General features: G+C 47.6%; 1 protein-coding gene across 1 annotated transcript in view; it reads left to right on the top strand.

Moving 5' to 3' along the window:
• Nucleotides 1-16166, top strand: part of PPID (peptidylprolyl isomerase D) — a 92382-nt gene that overhangs the window by 66809 nt on the left and 9407 nt on the right. The window contains exons 8-9 of the mRNA XM_086962358.1: nucleotides 4062-4148; nucleotides 4228-4270. Of these exons, the coding sequence (XP_086818484.1) occupies nucleotides 4062-4148; nucleotides 4228-4270 (130 nt within the window). The remainder of the gene's footprint in view (nucleotides 1-4061; nucleotides 4149-4227; nucleotides 4271-16166) is intronic.

Below are 16166 nucleotides of genomic sequence, written 5' to 3'. Positions count from 1 at the left end.
TCGCTGACGAACCAGGAGCCTGAAGAAAGGATTTGCTGGCAGGCGACCAGTGAAGATAGTTCGAAGTGATCCAAGCCTGGATCGAATATGGATGACACCTGAAAGCAGAGGGGACCAAGTTCGTAACTACTAGCCAGTAGTCAGTGGGCACCAGGAGGGCACCGGATGGTAGTCACCTCGACTAGGTGAGTGGGCGACGCTAGACTCTGCTTTCTCACGGACCAGGAGGTGTTGTCGGCGACCAGGATGGAGGTGCGAGCTGTCCCACGATGGTTGATGCTGTCGGCGTCGCTGGGCCCAGGATTGGGGCAACAAGCCTTGGCAAATTCAGGCCCACGTGGTGGACCTAAAATGGCGTCTTGAGTGGACCAGGAGGGTCCGGGGTACTCCTCTTTTTAGAAGGGAGCAAGGGCCAGTCTGGAGCAACCAGACCGGCAGCGTTGTTGTCGTCGGGCGTCGTCGAGGGCCACAAGCCAGCGGGCTAGTAGCCAGACAACGTGGTGAGCAGCAAAAAGCAGAAGGGCCCCACGCAGATCGCGGAGATGCTGGGAGGCTGGACTTCGGTGCTGGAGCTGCTCAGGGTTGGGGCTTCTCGGACCCCAAAGCACTCACCAGAGGATCCCTCCGCGGTCGTGCTGGATAGAAGTCGTGCAGTTCTGATGATGGCCGGTCCCTCGAGGTCTCGTCGCACCTACGGTTCTCAGCTTAGCTGTAGAGGTAGGTAGAGGTCAGAGGTGCCAGGGAAGCCGGGTCTCGTCGAGCTGGGCAGTCGGATTCCGGAGGAAGGACGTGCAGCAAACCGCAGAGTTCTTAGATGGTGCCTGCGGATGCAGGGTGACTACTCCTTAGTCACAAGGGAGAAATCTTGAGAAGAGTCGAGAGTTCCTTTCGTAGAAAGTAGTTTCTTGATTCAAAGATGATCTAATTTGGAAGGGTCCCCGCTCCTGCCTTTATCCTAAAGAAAGGGGTGGGTACGCGACTAGGTCCTGCCCTAGGGGTGGGACCAGGAAGGGGGGTGGTTACACCCCTCTCCCATGCCGGACTTTCCCCAGGCCAGGGGCTGGTGTGCCCCTGGAACTGGTTCTAGCCGGCAGATGCGTAGTGAGCACCGGGGTGCCACTTGCAGTCACCTTCCTGTAAAGCCCTGCCTACCCAGGATACACGAAACCCTGTCTGGGATGGTGCTAGCACCGCCCCTGACAGGAAACCCTTTGTCCAAGCTCTCCTCGCTGGAAGGACTCCCAGCAGCAGGAGGTCAGACTCGTGTCTGTGGTGGCAGCATCCATTTTGTGGAGCTGAGGCTTCAGTTAACTTTAACCGGGGTTCACAGTTACATACATGTCGTGTCCCTCTAGAAGGGTGGAATGCTAACCCCGTCGCCAGAATTGGCGAGGAGTTAGTATTCCAATTCGTATGACACCTTACTCGACATGTTATGATAAAGCGATACCAAAGATAGCATTTAACGGCGAGGATTATAATGCACTTAAGAGTATATGGTATGCGTTATCATGGAACAGCTATTAGGACTTGGTTCCGCAAGCTGCAAACGGGCTCAGCTCATGCCAGAGCACCATCTCACACGATTCCAAGCACTCTGCCTTCAGGATTGTCAAGGCCTGCCATAGGAGTGACTGATAGGAATCCGTGTGTCCATTTTGGGGTTAGATATAGGTATACTATATCTAAAGCAAAGGGTGATTACACCACCTTGCCCCAGCTGTCGTGCAGCCAGTTGTCAGATTTAGATGGCCATCCAGGGGTGGCATAATACATGCTTCAGCCCCTGGTAGGCCCTGGGTACGCCTATGCCCTGAGTTACAGGGTCTGATAAGGTGGCCCAGTACCAATTGGAAATGTACCTAAGGTACATGGAATCCATTTTAGAGAGAGAGCAGTAGGCCTGGGGTCCTGATTGGCAGGGTCCCAGGCCAACTAAGTCGGAAAACCAGCAAAACACCAGGCAAAAAGTTGGGGGTAACCATAGTCGGGTATCCACCTTCCTACACCACCTTTCTTCCTTTTCAAACCGGATCTGTTGTGAATTTCGCCCTGTTTTCACCTGTTCGATAATTGTCCAACTCAAGTCATTCACTCTGTGGTTCTGTTGTATGTAGTGCTCGCTTAGTTTGGTCGTTGGTCTCCTACACCTGATGTTGCTTCTGTGCTCACACAGACGTTGCTTAACCTTCCGTGTCGTCATGCCCACTGGGTGTGGATACTAGCCACCACCACCCCCCTTTCGAGACCCATGGTGTGATCGTTAAACTGCATGTAAGATATTTCCTTAAATAAGTTTTCTTTCACTTGCTGAAATTTCACAGGCCTGTTCCTATAGATACAGTTGCATTTTCTCTAATTTGGGGGCTGGGGAATCTGGGTTTGCCTATTCGGGTGTCTGATTTGTGTTTATTGGAGCCTATCCATTTCTGACTATATGAAGGTCCTCCAGCAGTCTTGAAAAGATTTTACCTGAACTTTATCAAACACGTCCCTAATTAGTAAGCATTCCCCCACCCTGTCTTATTTGGACCGTATCACTGCGGTTAATAGTCAGTGCAAAGGGAATGGTTGACAGGGTAGCCTGGTCTAGTTCCTCTCCTCAGCAAACGCGTTTTTGTATATGTACCATTCACCCTAATTCTTCCCTCTAGGGATTTATAGTTGGCCAAAATAAAGGTTCTCTTGATCTCTACCCTCCTTAGTTTGATCGGAACTGCCTCCAGATAATCTCAGTTAATACGGTCCAATTCCTTTTCTGCATTATATCTGCAGTCACAGGGAGATTCAACATGTTCTCCCCTCCCCAGTGTACTATTTATAATTTCTGAACCATATCTCTAACAAATCCCAATTCCTCTGGTTCTATCAAGTGTCTGAAGTGGTTTGTCTATTCTAATTGTGGGAACCTTAGTCAAAATTTTGATTGTTTGCATTTAGCAGAGTTATGTGCTTGTATGATGTGCGACTTTCTGTTGGTTTTCCTGGTTTAGGGACTACAGGGATCTTGGCCTCTGTCATCGAGTGTGATGCCCATGCCGTTTCCTGTCAAATGAGTTAGTTAAATACGTTTGTTATTGATTGGTTGTTGAGACAGGATAGATTTATGTATTTTTCAAAGTTGCCACTTGTAAAGCTTTGTTAGGAGTTAGTATGTCAGGTTAGGTATAATTCCATTTTGGTCCATTCTGCCCTTATTTAAACAGATTTGAGTGAACAGTAAGTTTTGGGTTTGTAATTTGAATACGATAAAGAAAATGCTATAGTGAGCTGATTTTTGGTGTGTTTTGAGACCTTCTCTCAATTTGTTTTTCCTCCATATAATCTATTATGCTTCATGAATTTGGTCATTGACTTTGTACTCTTGACTGTCTCAGGAATGTTCCAGATCGCAACCTGGTCTTTGATGCATATATTCAACAAGTACTACTGCTGTGATTCAGATGATGCTGTCTGTAATGCTTGGTTCGGCCGAGGGTTTCTGTAGCTTTTAATTTTTATTTATTAACATGGATTAGCTCTCGCTGTTTCTGGTGTGGGTGCAGGAGTTTTTCTAGATATGGATGTATACAAAGGTGTTGCTAATAGAAAGTTACTTTTATTTTATGACTTCGTTAAGGATAGCTATATCTTCCTGTAAGTCTATTCATCACACTCCTGCCCTACCCTCTTTTAAGGACATGTTCATTCTTGGTTATTTCCTGATTAGTACACTTGCCGCTATCTTTTTTTTCTTTTTTGGCCTCTGAAATGGAGGAAGTTGGGCCCAAGTAATGTTACTGGTGCATTTGTGTTCTTTGGGTGGCCACTGCAATTGGTACATGGTATATGTATTGGCAGAATAGCCATGGACCTGTTCGGGAAACAGTCTCGATTTATTGTGATGCCCACAGCTAAATTCACATAAAGAAATATACATAGTGTAAATGATCAATTAGAATAAGTATCAATGTTAAAGAAAGTTCATCTTCTTGGCGCTTTTCAGCTGCAAATTGTTGTTGTACATGAATCGCTCTGCATTACATTACTTTAATAATACTCTAAGTATTCTTCATTTTTAGGCTCTTGAAATAGACCCGTCAAACACAAAAGCACTTTACAGAAGAGCTCAGGGCTGGCAGGGACTCAAAGATTACGATCAGGCATTGGTAAGACTTGGTTCTATTTTTGGGTTAAACGTTATTGTACTGTGTGGTGTACTAATTATGTTTTTTTCTTTATTTGAAGGAGGATCTTAAAAAGGCCCATGAGGTTGCACCTGAAGACAAAGGTAAATTCACTGTCGTTTATTTCAGTTTTTCAACTAAAGTACTTGCTTGTTAAGGCTGTTACCACCTCATGTGCATTGTTGTTTAGATGCCGCACTTAAATTGGAGTGATTCCTTAACTGTTACAATTGAGTTTTTGAACTAAATACCGCATTTCCTTTGATCATGTAATGTGTGCAGCATCTTGCAGCACACATGCCTATAAAAACTTTATTTATTGTTACCAGTGCTATTTTAGAGAGAAATTTCCAGGCCTTAGTGATATTTTTAAACATTGTAAAAGTATTTGGGACCCGTCCGCAATTCCACAGAAATCTACCCTGGCACGCATAAATGGTTAATACAGAAAATACATTTTCCTACCTCTAGATGACAGGCTATTCACAGCATGTGATCTACAGCTCCCATGCCTCGAACATACATTTTATTGAAAAGATAATTATTTACTTCAATAAATCGGAGAATTTTCTGGCAGAATAATGAAACAAAGACTACACTAAGCCTGAGTGACAGAAATGCGGTCTCCTGAGGCATTCATAGAAGAAAATAGTTATGAACTGAGGTGCAGACGACTATGCAAACTTTTTACCAAGTCATTCTTTACTCATCAATGCAGGGGTCTGAAATAAACATGTTGACACTTTGTGTTAGCCTGAAAATGTAGGGCCTTACAAAGATCAAGTTATAAGTATGAGTGTTCAAAATGCAACCTCTGTCAATGAAATAAATTCAGGGCAAAAATATATTTTTTCTGTACGGGAAACACATGTCTGTTTTCGTCTAAATTTGCAAGAAAACCACTGACAAAATGGTTAATTTGAAGATTCTTTAACTTGCACAGACAACTTGTGCAAATAGAGGCATCTTGAATGGGAATCTTCCTTTAGGACAAAGCCGGAATCATGCTGTTCCTTCACAGCGTCGGCAACAGAACACATTTCGTCTTTAGCACTTATTCATTCTTGCACTCAAGTTGTTATAACGTAATGGTGGAGTGGAGTTGGAATTAATCCAATCCAATCCAAAAAAATCTTTATTTCGGCCATTAAGACCATAAAAGATGCATAGAAAAACACACAACATTTTAAAATCAACATTTGAGAACATGTAAGTGCAAATGGATACAAATTTTGGGAGTTAAAATTAGATGGAATAAAATGGATAAGAAAGATACATCACAGTTCATATCAATTGAGGTAAGATAAACATTAATGTAAAAACTTTACCATAGGGAGCTAAAAATTATTTTGAGACAGTGGCTGGAACTATCATCCTATGTTGGTAAAACCTTAATCAACTTGGACCTAATACGCCACATGGCGAACAAATATTTTGAGACTGCAAAAACAATGTGAGGGGAGGAATCGGATTTCCAATATTGTATACGATGTTGAACAGTTTCTTATTGCCATGTTTCTGCATAAAGGCACCAATCAATACTTCCTTGGGGACCTACAGGTGGGATAGAAAAACAAGACCTGGGTTTCCTCCTCATCACAGGAATTGCAGCCAGGGCATAGTTTGTCCCCTCCATTGGTCCATTTACTCGTAAAGGATTTAAGGGGTAGGGTTCCGAACCGCCACTGTATAAAGAGCTTCCTTGCTGTGACCGGGTAAATAAAATCCAAAAAAGATTCAAATTTGTAGGTATTTTTGGATTGGGTAAAACAGTGGGTTAAGGTGCCAATGCTAGGTGCAGTCATTTGGGATACAAGATTTTGTTGCTTGTAGGCTTTCACTAGTCTTTTCCGAGGGACCTTGTTACAACCAATTTCGGGGGCCAGCCACAGTTCATTTAAGCCTAGCCGGAACAATTCTTTTTTAACAAAAGTTAGCCAGGGGATCTTGTCATTGACGTTTAGGTTCATAACATGCACGAGATCTCGCCTGTAGTGGCTAAGCTCCTTAGTTGACCAGAGTCTATGCCAGAATCTTAAAGGATTGAGTTCAGCATCCTCCCTGATAGACGATAAGCCCAAGTCAAGACGTAGGGGAAGCAAGGGAGTTGCAGCTGGGAGGGCCAAGAGACGCCTCATGAAATTGTTCTCAACACGTACCATCTCATTTGCAGCTTGGTGTCCCCAAAGTTCGCTGCCATATAGTGCAGCAGATTTTGCTTGGGTTTTGTACATCTCAACTGCGGGGGCTATGGGTTTATATGTTGAGGTGTTAGTAATCTTCAGGATAGCCCCAGACAGTTGAGAGAGCCTTATTCGCGAGCTTGCAATCTGTGGACACCATGAAAGATTCTCTTGAGGGGTACGCCCAGGTATTGAAATGTTTTTACCCTCTCTAAGACCGTGGAGTTTAGGGATGGGTTGGGTCTAGTTGTGGAGGAGGGGTTAAAGATCATATACTTGGTCTTCCCGGCGTTGATCTCGAGGCCGTGCTGCCTGCAGAAGAGATCAAAGCCATCCAGAATTCTCTGAATACCCATGGGCGATTTGGAAAGCAGGAGGGTGTCATCAGCAAACATAATTGCCGGTACCCTCCTGCCTGCCAGGACCGGGGTGTCGTTGTCTCCAACATTGGCTAAATGCAAGATGACACTATTCACATAAAGACAAAAAAAGGGTTGGGGCAAGGACGCACCCCTGCCTGACCCCCTGGGAAACAGGGAACCTTTGTGTCAAAGCACCACCCCGCCCACAACGCACCTGGGCGAAATTACCCTGATGGAGTCTTATGATTGCCTGGAGTAAATTGGTGGGTACTCCCATATCCCTCAGGACCTCCCAGAGTTTTTTCCGTGGTACAAGGTCAAAAGCTGACCTCAGGTCTACGAACACCATGTATAATCTCCCGCCCTCAATGGTCACTGTTTTCCAGTAAAGGAGAACGATGCGGAAGATTTGGTCCATGGTGGACGTATTTTTCCTGAAGCCAGCCTGGAGAGGACTTAAAATTTCATTTTCCTCCATCCAATCCATGAGTTGATCCAATAAAAGTCGCAAATAAATCTTCTGGGGGACATCTATCAGGCTGATCGGCCTGTAGTTGGATGGGAGCAGAGGACAGCCCTTCTTAAAGATGGGGACTATCTCTGCCCCCAGCCAAGTGCAGGGGATCGCCATTCCACATGCTATTGAGTTGAAGAGGATGAGAAGGTAGGGCGGCCAAATCTCTGAATGGGACCTGAAGAGGTCACCAGGTAGTTTATCAAGGCCAGGGACTTGCCCATTGCTAGGCCATCTATTGCACTGACCACTTCCCCTAACGTGAACTCCAGAGTATCTCCAGGGAGGGAGAGGAGTGTTGCAATAGTGGCATCAGTGTTTTCTAATTCATCTGCATAAAGTTTCCCAAAATGGTCTTCCCATATATGTGCAGCTATATTGGGCTCAACTGCAGCTTTGGGTTCCCCTGAGCCAGTGGAGACTATGGACCAAAATCTTCTAGTATCCTTAGCTATTAGTGCTGCTGAAAGATCGTGCCATCTATCCCAGTCCCAGTCTGACCTCGCACGGGCCATAATGTCCTTGTACAGTTGTCGCAAAGCGGACACCCTGGTACGGGGGGCACCCTCTTTGACTGCAGCAATAAGATCAGATTTGGCCTTTCTGCAGTCAGTTATACCAAGTGGAGGTTCTGGTTTTATGCTTGGGTTTAGGTACCTCTGGATAGAGGACCTCTCCCAAAGCACCCACTATGTCTTCATGTATGGAAGGTAAGATTTTAAATAGGTCCTGAGCACTGGAGCGACTGATTACTTCATCCAAAGCCTCAAATCTTGGGAGGACGAGGTTGTAAATTTTCCCAATGTTTTCTTCCGACTTGGAGAATTTCTGCCATCTCACCCTACGCCTGTTAGAGGTTAATACAAGGTTTCCCCGTTCATCTCCTTCCCCCAGGGAGGAGAGTCCGGTGGGCTCAGGAAGATAGTCCAGGGAAAGTGAAAGGGCATTATGATCACTATCAGTGCGGGGGATTATATTAAAATCCTCAACCTTTGGCCACAGACTGGTATCGACAAAAATGTAGTCCAGTCTAGACTCATGGTTTGGTCTATTAAATGTGCATTTTGAGGGGGTGTCTGAGGGTGTGCGACCATTACAGGCTCTTAACGCATAGTTGAGAGTTAACAACATAATTTGAACCGCAAGTGGAGACCAGGATCTGGGATGGGGGGATTGGCACGGTGGTATACCCCAGAAATCGTCTTCTGCCATGAGGGCCCCTTCCCTCAAGCCCTCTAAGGGTTCAAAATGACAGTTAAGATCGCCACCCAAAATCACCTTATAATCTGACGGCAGCTGGCTCAAAAAAGACGCAAGGTCTTCTAATGTAGTAGACTCCGCCGTTGGTCCTACTGGGCGGGAGTAAACATTTATTATTGCCAACTTCGGGGCGCCCGTCCAGGTTAGTAAAACACACTGGATATCTTTGGAGAGCGTGGCTATACTTTCCGCTATGCACCCAGTGTGAGATGCTATCCACACCGCCAGACCGCCTGAGGGCCTCCCCCTTCCATTCCAAGTAGCAGGAATTTCAAATACAGCATAACCAGTCTTATGAACCGGTTCCCTCGCCCATGTCTCTTGAAAAAGGCAAATCTCATTATTAGAAATCAGGGAATCCCATTCTTCAGTTTGTATTTTGTTAAAAATACCTGCAACATTCCATGAAAGTACCCTCAGGGCTCTAGACTTAGTGTGGAATGTGGGGCCCTGGCCCTCAGAAGTATCTCCACCACTACATACATGGGAGATGGAGATCCGTGGGGGGGGGGGGGGGGGGGGGGGGGGAGATAAACTATGATTGCTTCCAGCTGGGTGGGTTTGAGTTGTGCCATAGACATCGCCAAGCAATTGTCGGGGAGGATTAAAAGCTTGAGCAACAGAATTACCGTTATGTACACTTGGGGCCCCCTCTGCAGTAAAATGACCAGGGGAGCACCCCTCGAGTCAGTCACAAAAATCTAAACCAGAGAATGCTTGGAATCGGTTGCTAACTTCCAAGGGTGTGAAAGGAAGCAAATGGTCCATCCCCCCCAATTGGGAGGAATGGTCCATACTCCTATAATTGGAACCATAGCCCCTCTGAGGGACAAATTCCCACCTATGAGCATTCTTTGGAATCAAGGGGTCAGGGTGCAAAGGAGGATAGTGGTTGGTTTGTTTAGGACCATTAATACCTGTCGGGGACATAGAGGGCCATGGACATGACAGGGGGGCCACTAGAGCTCTAGGGTAGAAATAAGTGAGATCACACGGCATGATGGATTTGCCTAGGTTCCCTGGCATCCAGCTCAGAATGTGCCTGACAGCTTCCGGGTCCCTGAAGTTGATCACAATCAGATCGCCTTCTATGTCTTTCACCCGCCCCCCCCAACCAGGAGAGTCGGCGCACATGCACTATGTCCCCATTTACATTCCCAGGGAGTGGTCTGTTCTTGGACAGCCAATACATGGTCTTATTTTGGAGTTGTTGTGGGCCTTCTCGCTTATCAGGGTCAAGGGTGGGTACACCCGTAAGCACCACTACGTAAGGTAGTGATTCCGGAGGCAGTTCGACCTGAGGGATCCTACGTTTTTGTACTATACTAGGGGGTTCCCTCTCTTCAACCGTCTGAATTGATCTAGGTAACATACTATTTCCGCCCTTGGGAATGGCACCATTCGAGTGCATGTCAGGTCTAGAATCATTTTTGGAGGTTGAAGTTCCCAAGAGATTGTTTGCCACTATTTTGGCAGGGAGATTGGACATGGGGAGAGAGGCCGTTGTGGTAATGATAGAGGTTATGTGGGCCGCCTTGGCTAGGTTGGTAGAAGTTGGGTGGGGCTTCTTTGGTACAGAAGGTTTTAAACTATTTGAGCTGGCTGAAGCTGTCACTGTACTAGATATGGGAACACCCATCTGGTTGTCCAGTTTATTAAGAATAGTCTGCTCCAGATTCCCTAACCGCTCTTCAATGGCCCGTAATCTGTCCATGATTGGGGAAGTGAGCGTCTGAGCATTTGCCCAAGAAACTCCAAAGTGGGGGCGAGCGGGAGAATCTCCTCAGAATTTGGATTTGGAGGGGTAGTAACTACTATGGGAGATGGTGTGTCTTGTATAGTCACTGTGGGAATGTCAAGTCTTATGCCTTCAGTTGATTTAGAAACAGAGGCTGTCCCCCCCCCCCCCACCCCCCCCCCCCCCCCCCCCTTGCCCGTGCCAAATTCAGTATGACTAGTTTTACCTTTTTGTATGGGGCCCCCCTTCCTCATTCTCTTTTTGGGCGGGAGGACCATGATTTATCAGGGCCACAACCTTCCTCTGCAGATTTTTGGGGTTCATTTTTCCAATTGGATGTGAGCTAGCGGGGGATTCGGGGCTACATCAAAGTTACAAGATGGTGGGGGGGGCAGGAGGAGGTAGACTGAAGGGATCCACAAGAGAAAGTGGCGCAGGAGAGATATCTCTTAAGAGTTCTGGGACACCCTGAGATGTAAAGGGGTCCTCAGTGATCAGCTCTGTACTAGGTAGTCGATTGGGCAGGGATGTACCCAGGGTGGATCTAGCCTTATGACCCTCGATGGAGCGACGACGCTCCATCCTTTTCTCTTCCAGAGCTTCTTCTCTTTCAATCTCAGAGATGGATTTCTTGAAGTAGTTGTCCAATGTGCCCTTGTTAGAATTTGCCCCCGCTTTCCCAGGTGAGGCCATGTCCATTGTGACGAAAAATAAACAACTATGGGAAGTAACCAAGAGCAACCGTCGTAATAGTTACCCAGCCAGCAAGGTTAGAGGGACTTAACAGCCACTAGACAATCACATCAAGCGCGCGGTGCAGCACAATGAGGAAGCATACATTAAGTATTCAGGTCCAGGGTATACGCCACAAAGACTCGGGGACAGGGCCCAGCCCAGCCTCACCGGCCACCTAACGGCCACACAACGCCCCGGCCTTTGCCCCGCGCGCGTCCCGCGTGCGCGTGGCTGGGACACAATATCAGAGGGAGTGACAGGAGGGGGCGGGAAGAGGACCAGCTGCGGCCGATCTGCGCCGCTCAGCAGGCTGGTCCTCGCAGTCCCGCCTCTGGGCTTGTGTAAGGAGAGTACGTTTCTGTTAGCGCGTTGGTGCTCCGATGCACAACAGGGGAAGAAGAACCAGATCCCTTGTAGAGTGTTGAGCCTACGAGTGGCTCCCGCGGAGCGGGGGCCGCGAGGCGTTGATTCTTGCAGGCAGAAAAGAACAGGCAACCGGGACAGCACGGCCAAAGGACAAACCCAAGCAACACACTCTCCGCGATGATTTAAGCAGGTGAAGGGGGCGGGAAGAGGACCAGCTGCGGCCGATCTGCGCCGCTCAGCAGGCTGGTCCTCGCAGTCCCGCCTCTGGGCTTGTGTAAGGAGAGTACGTTTCTGTTAGCGCGTTGGTGCTCCGATGCACAACAGGGGAAGAAGAACCAGATCCCTTGTAGAGAGTTGAGCCTACGAGCGGCTCCCGCGGAGCGGGGGCCGCGAGGCGTTGATTCTTGCAGGCAGAAAAGAACAGGCAACCGGGACAGCACTCCCAGCACGGCCAAAGGACATTAAATTTCAACACCTTCCCTACTGTTGCGCACACTGGAGGTGGAACACCCCCTACCCCCCAGGCACGCCGTTAGAACGGCTTGAGTGCACAACAAATGCGTGCTAAAGACACATTCGTTCAAATGAGTTCCTAAGGCATGTGTTAAAATCTCGTGTGAAATTCATTCATACGTTCATCTTGAATATTCAGCTGAGGAATGTAATGTACGTTTCAACATTAAGGTTGAACAACTTTGTTACTTTAACTATGTGTAAGAAATGGTTTCTTTGCCTAAATTGTAATTCATTATACATTTTCCGCTCAATCCCTCAGGGCTGATTGTGCAAAATAAAAATATTCTTCCACAGAATTGTTTTCCTAATGGTATTTGTGCACCCCATCGAAACTCCCTGGAACTTAAAAAAGATGGGTCCAATTAGTTTGACATAAATAAGGGTTTCAATTTCAAACTAAGAATAATACCAACATCATGACCTTTGTGGGTATCCCTTTTGTTTTTGTTCCTGGGAAAGCAGAACTTAAAAAATGCAATTAAACCGACACCAATGATATTGCAATATGAAATTCCAAATTTGCACTTTTATAAATTGAAATATGTCATCTATGCCATACTTTTTCAAATCCTAGCACAATGACCTAAATCTTTTCCTCCCATGATCAGTAAAATAACTAGTGGCACCAATCCAATAGTCCGCCCCATTTTTCCCTTTAAACTACCCATGCCAAGGGTTCTTAAGCAACCCACTACGCCCAAGTTTCTATATTATATATCCTGCACTCTCCTCTTTTTACAAGTCTGTCAGTAGACTGAGCTCCTATATCTGACTAACGTGTCATTTGCAGCCTTGAACCTAGTGTGTACCATAAGTCACACACCAAATGGAATGCTTGTGACCTCACCCATAATGTGATAGATGCAATTACAAATGTCGCAAGTAATCTTCCAGAAGAGAATACCTATCATTACCTGTAACACTCCGAAAGGGGAGACTATGGATGTAGTATTTATAGGTTTGAGTACCTAATGTTAACTAGGCGGTGCTTTTTTTTAGGTTCTTATCTACTGGTACAAATAGTGTATACGCATTACATATGGTGTCTGAGTTATGGTTTAAATGTCTGTTGTGCGAGTTATAGATTGTGTTCCTAACAACTTTCAAATCTCAGAAGTTTTTGATTTTAATGAACAAGTTACTTGCTTTCGGTAACAATATATCTGTAAGAGACATAGATTAGTTATGGATTCCTCACTTCAGAATTAGCCCCAGGCGTCAGACTGGATCCGGAGAATTTTTCTTCAGCAGTACCCTTGCGCGTCGATGTGGCGTTGGTCGACTCCGCATTCGTTGCTAGCATCGTGGTTGCTGGAATGACATCCCGGTTGCTGGAATGACATCCCGGTATCTATTTGGACGCCGCCCACGCGCGCTGACATCAGTTCTTCACACTACATTCCATGCCAGAAGCGCAGAGCCATGCAAGACACTGACCACTCGTGCATGAAAACTAGGGCCCTGAAAGGGAGTCCCTCACTCTAGAAGTCAGTTCACAGAATGTGGAGGATGAGTGGTGCGGTGAGTAATTCATACCTAAACTAAGTCTCTTACAGATGTATTTTTTTTTTTAAAAAAAATTTGAAAACCTTTATTTTCAAGTCACAGGATAGATTCACAAATGGAACGTGTGTTGGGGTCATAGACTAAGGGGTCAGTCGTTCTTCCAGGGGGGCGGTGTCAGGCGGAATGCAGATGTCACCCCTATACTCGTTCCAGGCCCCCATATCTTTTGCCACTTTTTGGGTTTACCCCTGGCCCCGTAGACTGTCTTTTCTCGGAACATACACCAATCCATGTTGGCCTTCCACTGTACCACCTTTGGAACTATAGCAGCACCCCACATCTGTGCAATATCCCGTTTAGCGACCATGTTTCCCAAGGTGACCCATTGGGTTTGTGCAGTGTTATAGTCAGTAGGGCCCCAAACATTCAGGAGACCGCGCCAAGCTTCCGCCTGAACATCTACCCCGGTCACTTCACTCATAATCATATGTATCCGCCTCCAGTAGGAGGCTACTGCACTACACTCCCAGATAATGTGCATAAAAGTGGCTAAAGCACCACAGCCACGCCTACAGAGGCCGTCCACTGAATGACCCATGTGTATCAATCTGGGACCAGTCACATAAACCCTATGAAGAATTTTCAATTGAACCAGCCGCAGCCTGGCCGGGATTGCAACTTCCTTGGGGGAGGAGATTGCACATTGCCAGTCTTCATCGTCTAGCTCTATCCCCTCTCGCACCCACTGGTCTTTCACCCCGAGGAGGAGGTCAGTACGGACATTAATATGTTTTTTATAAATCAGGGAAATGGCGCTGTCCGGCATATGGCCGTCCAGCACCCTATCCTCCAAAGGGGAATGCTCAGGGATTCTCTCTCCCTCTGGCATAACTGCCAGAAGGGCATGACCCAGCTGGGCGTACCGGAAATATTCCATTCCACCCAGCTGGAACTCTGTCTGTAGAGCAGTAAAGGATTTTATCTCCCCTCTCACAATCATGTCCTCCACCTTGGATATGCCTATCGTGTCCCACTTGTCGAATCCCTTAGTGTGCCACAGTTTGCCCAGTATTTCAGAATCAAAGAGGGGGGGTTGCCATCGTGAGCCTATCCTTCCATCCCTGCGACTTTGTGATCGCCCGCCATATGTGTACAGCTGTCTTCGTTGGCCCCGACATTCGACCATCCAGAGATCTCTAGTATAGCGCCCTATGATACTTCCCACCGTCCAGGAGCCACCGATCCATGGCATAACCTAGGTTTACTACTGGGCCATAGAGGCCGTGGTTAAGAGCTGCTAACTTGGAAGCCCAATAGTATCTCCGGATGTCAGGCAATGCAATACCCCCGTCATACCACGGGAGCGTTAGCTTCGTAATAGCGATACGAGGTCTGCCATCCCAGAGAAGGGCCCGTTGCAAACCCTCAACCTCCCTAAAGTAACTGGCTGGGACCAGATCTTGGGTATTTTGTAGAGCATACAGGAACCTAGGCAGGGACATCATTTTAAACAGTGCTGCACGCCCGGGCAGGGAAAGCGGGAGTTTACGCCAGCCCTCTACGTCACGCCGGAGACGGACGAGGGGGGGAAGCAGGTTATTTATGTAGCGTACTTTGGGGTCCGTTGAAATATAGATCCCCAAGTATTTAAAACCCTGCCGAGAGACCTGTATGCCGCAGTCCCTCGGAAGTTGAGGCGTCCCCCCCTCTCAGCACATATAGGTGCGACTTCGACCAGTTGATAACCAGGCCAGAGTGCCGGCCAAAGAGACGGAGCACATCGCACACCACAATGAGCGAATTACATGGAGAGGTGAGATATAGCAAGATGTCATCAGCGTATAGCGACACCCGGTCCTCTAATCCAGTGGACCAGCGTATTCCGTTTATATCTGGGTGGTGTCGCAGCCATGCAGCCAACAGTTCTAGCGCTAATGCAAACAGGGGCGACAGGGGGCAACCCTGCCTTGTACCCCTGCGGAGAGCAAAGGACGCAGACACACGACCATTAACCGTTACATTGGCCAGCGGGCTAGCGTACAGCAGCTTGACCCACCTTACGAAATCCGAACCAAATCCGAACTTTGCCAACACTGCCCACAGGTAGTTCCATTCAAGGGAGTCTAACGCCATCGTAGCATCCAATGAAGCCAGGACGGCTGGCTCACTGAGCGTGTGGGCCCTGGCGAGGGCCCCATGCAGTCTCCGAAGGTTTAGGGCAGTGTTGCGGTGCAGAATAAAGCCCGATTGGTCAGGGTGCACCATGTCGCCGATCGCGCCAATCAGATGATTGGCCAGCAATTTAGCAAGAATCTTGGGTTCAGCATTCAACAGAGAAATGGGACGATACGATCGACACAGGTCTCTGGGTTTCCCTTCCTTATGAATGACCACAATGGTGGCCAGCCTCTGGTCAAGGGGAAGCATGCCCGTCTCCTGTGCCTCCAGGAACATGTTCCGCAGGGGCGGGGAGATGACATCAGGCTTAATCTTCTAAAGCTCCACGGGTATGCCATTGGGGCCGAACGCCTTGCCGGACCTAAGGGAGCGAATGGCGAGGGCTAGTTCATCAGCGGTAATATCCCTATCCAAATCGTCCCGGTCCGTTTCCGACAGACACGGGAGTAGCACCTCTGCCAAAAGCTCCCCAGAGTCTGTCTCGGACTGGTCAGAGACCGAAGTGTAAACGGCCTCAAAATAGTCCGCAAACGTCGCGACAATGGCACTCGGATCGGTGACAGTCAAGCCGTCATCCCCCAACACTTCCGGGACCACACGGCTGGCTTTCTTTTTTGTCCAGCCAAGCGATGAGCTTACCCG

Source organism: Lissotriton vulgaris, chromosome 3_1, assembly GCF_964263255.1.
Source record: "Lissotriton vulgaris chromosome 3_1, aLisVul1.2, whole genome shotgun sequence".
In the NCBI taxonomy this organism is placed as follows: Eukaryota; Metazoa; Chordata; class Amphibia; order Caudata; family Salamandridae; genus Lissotriton; species Lissotriton vulgaris.
The sequence above is the reverse complement of the archived record's forward strand: the minus strand, read 5'-3'. Positions and strand labels throughout refer to the sequence as shown.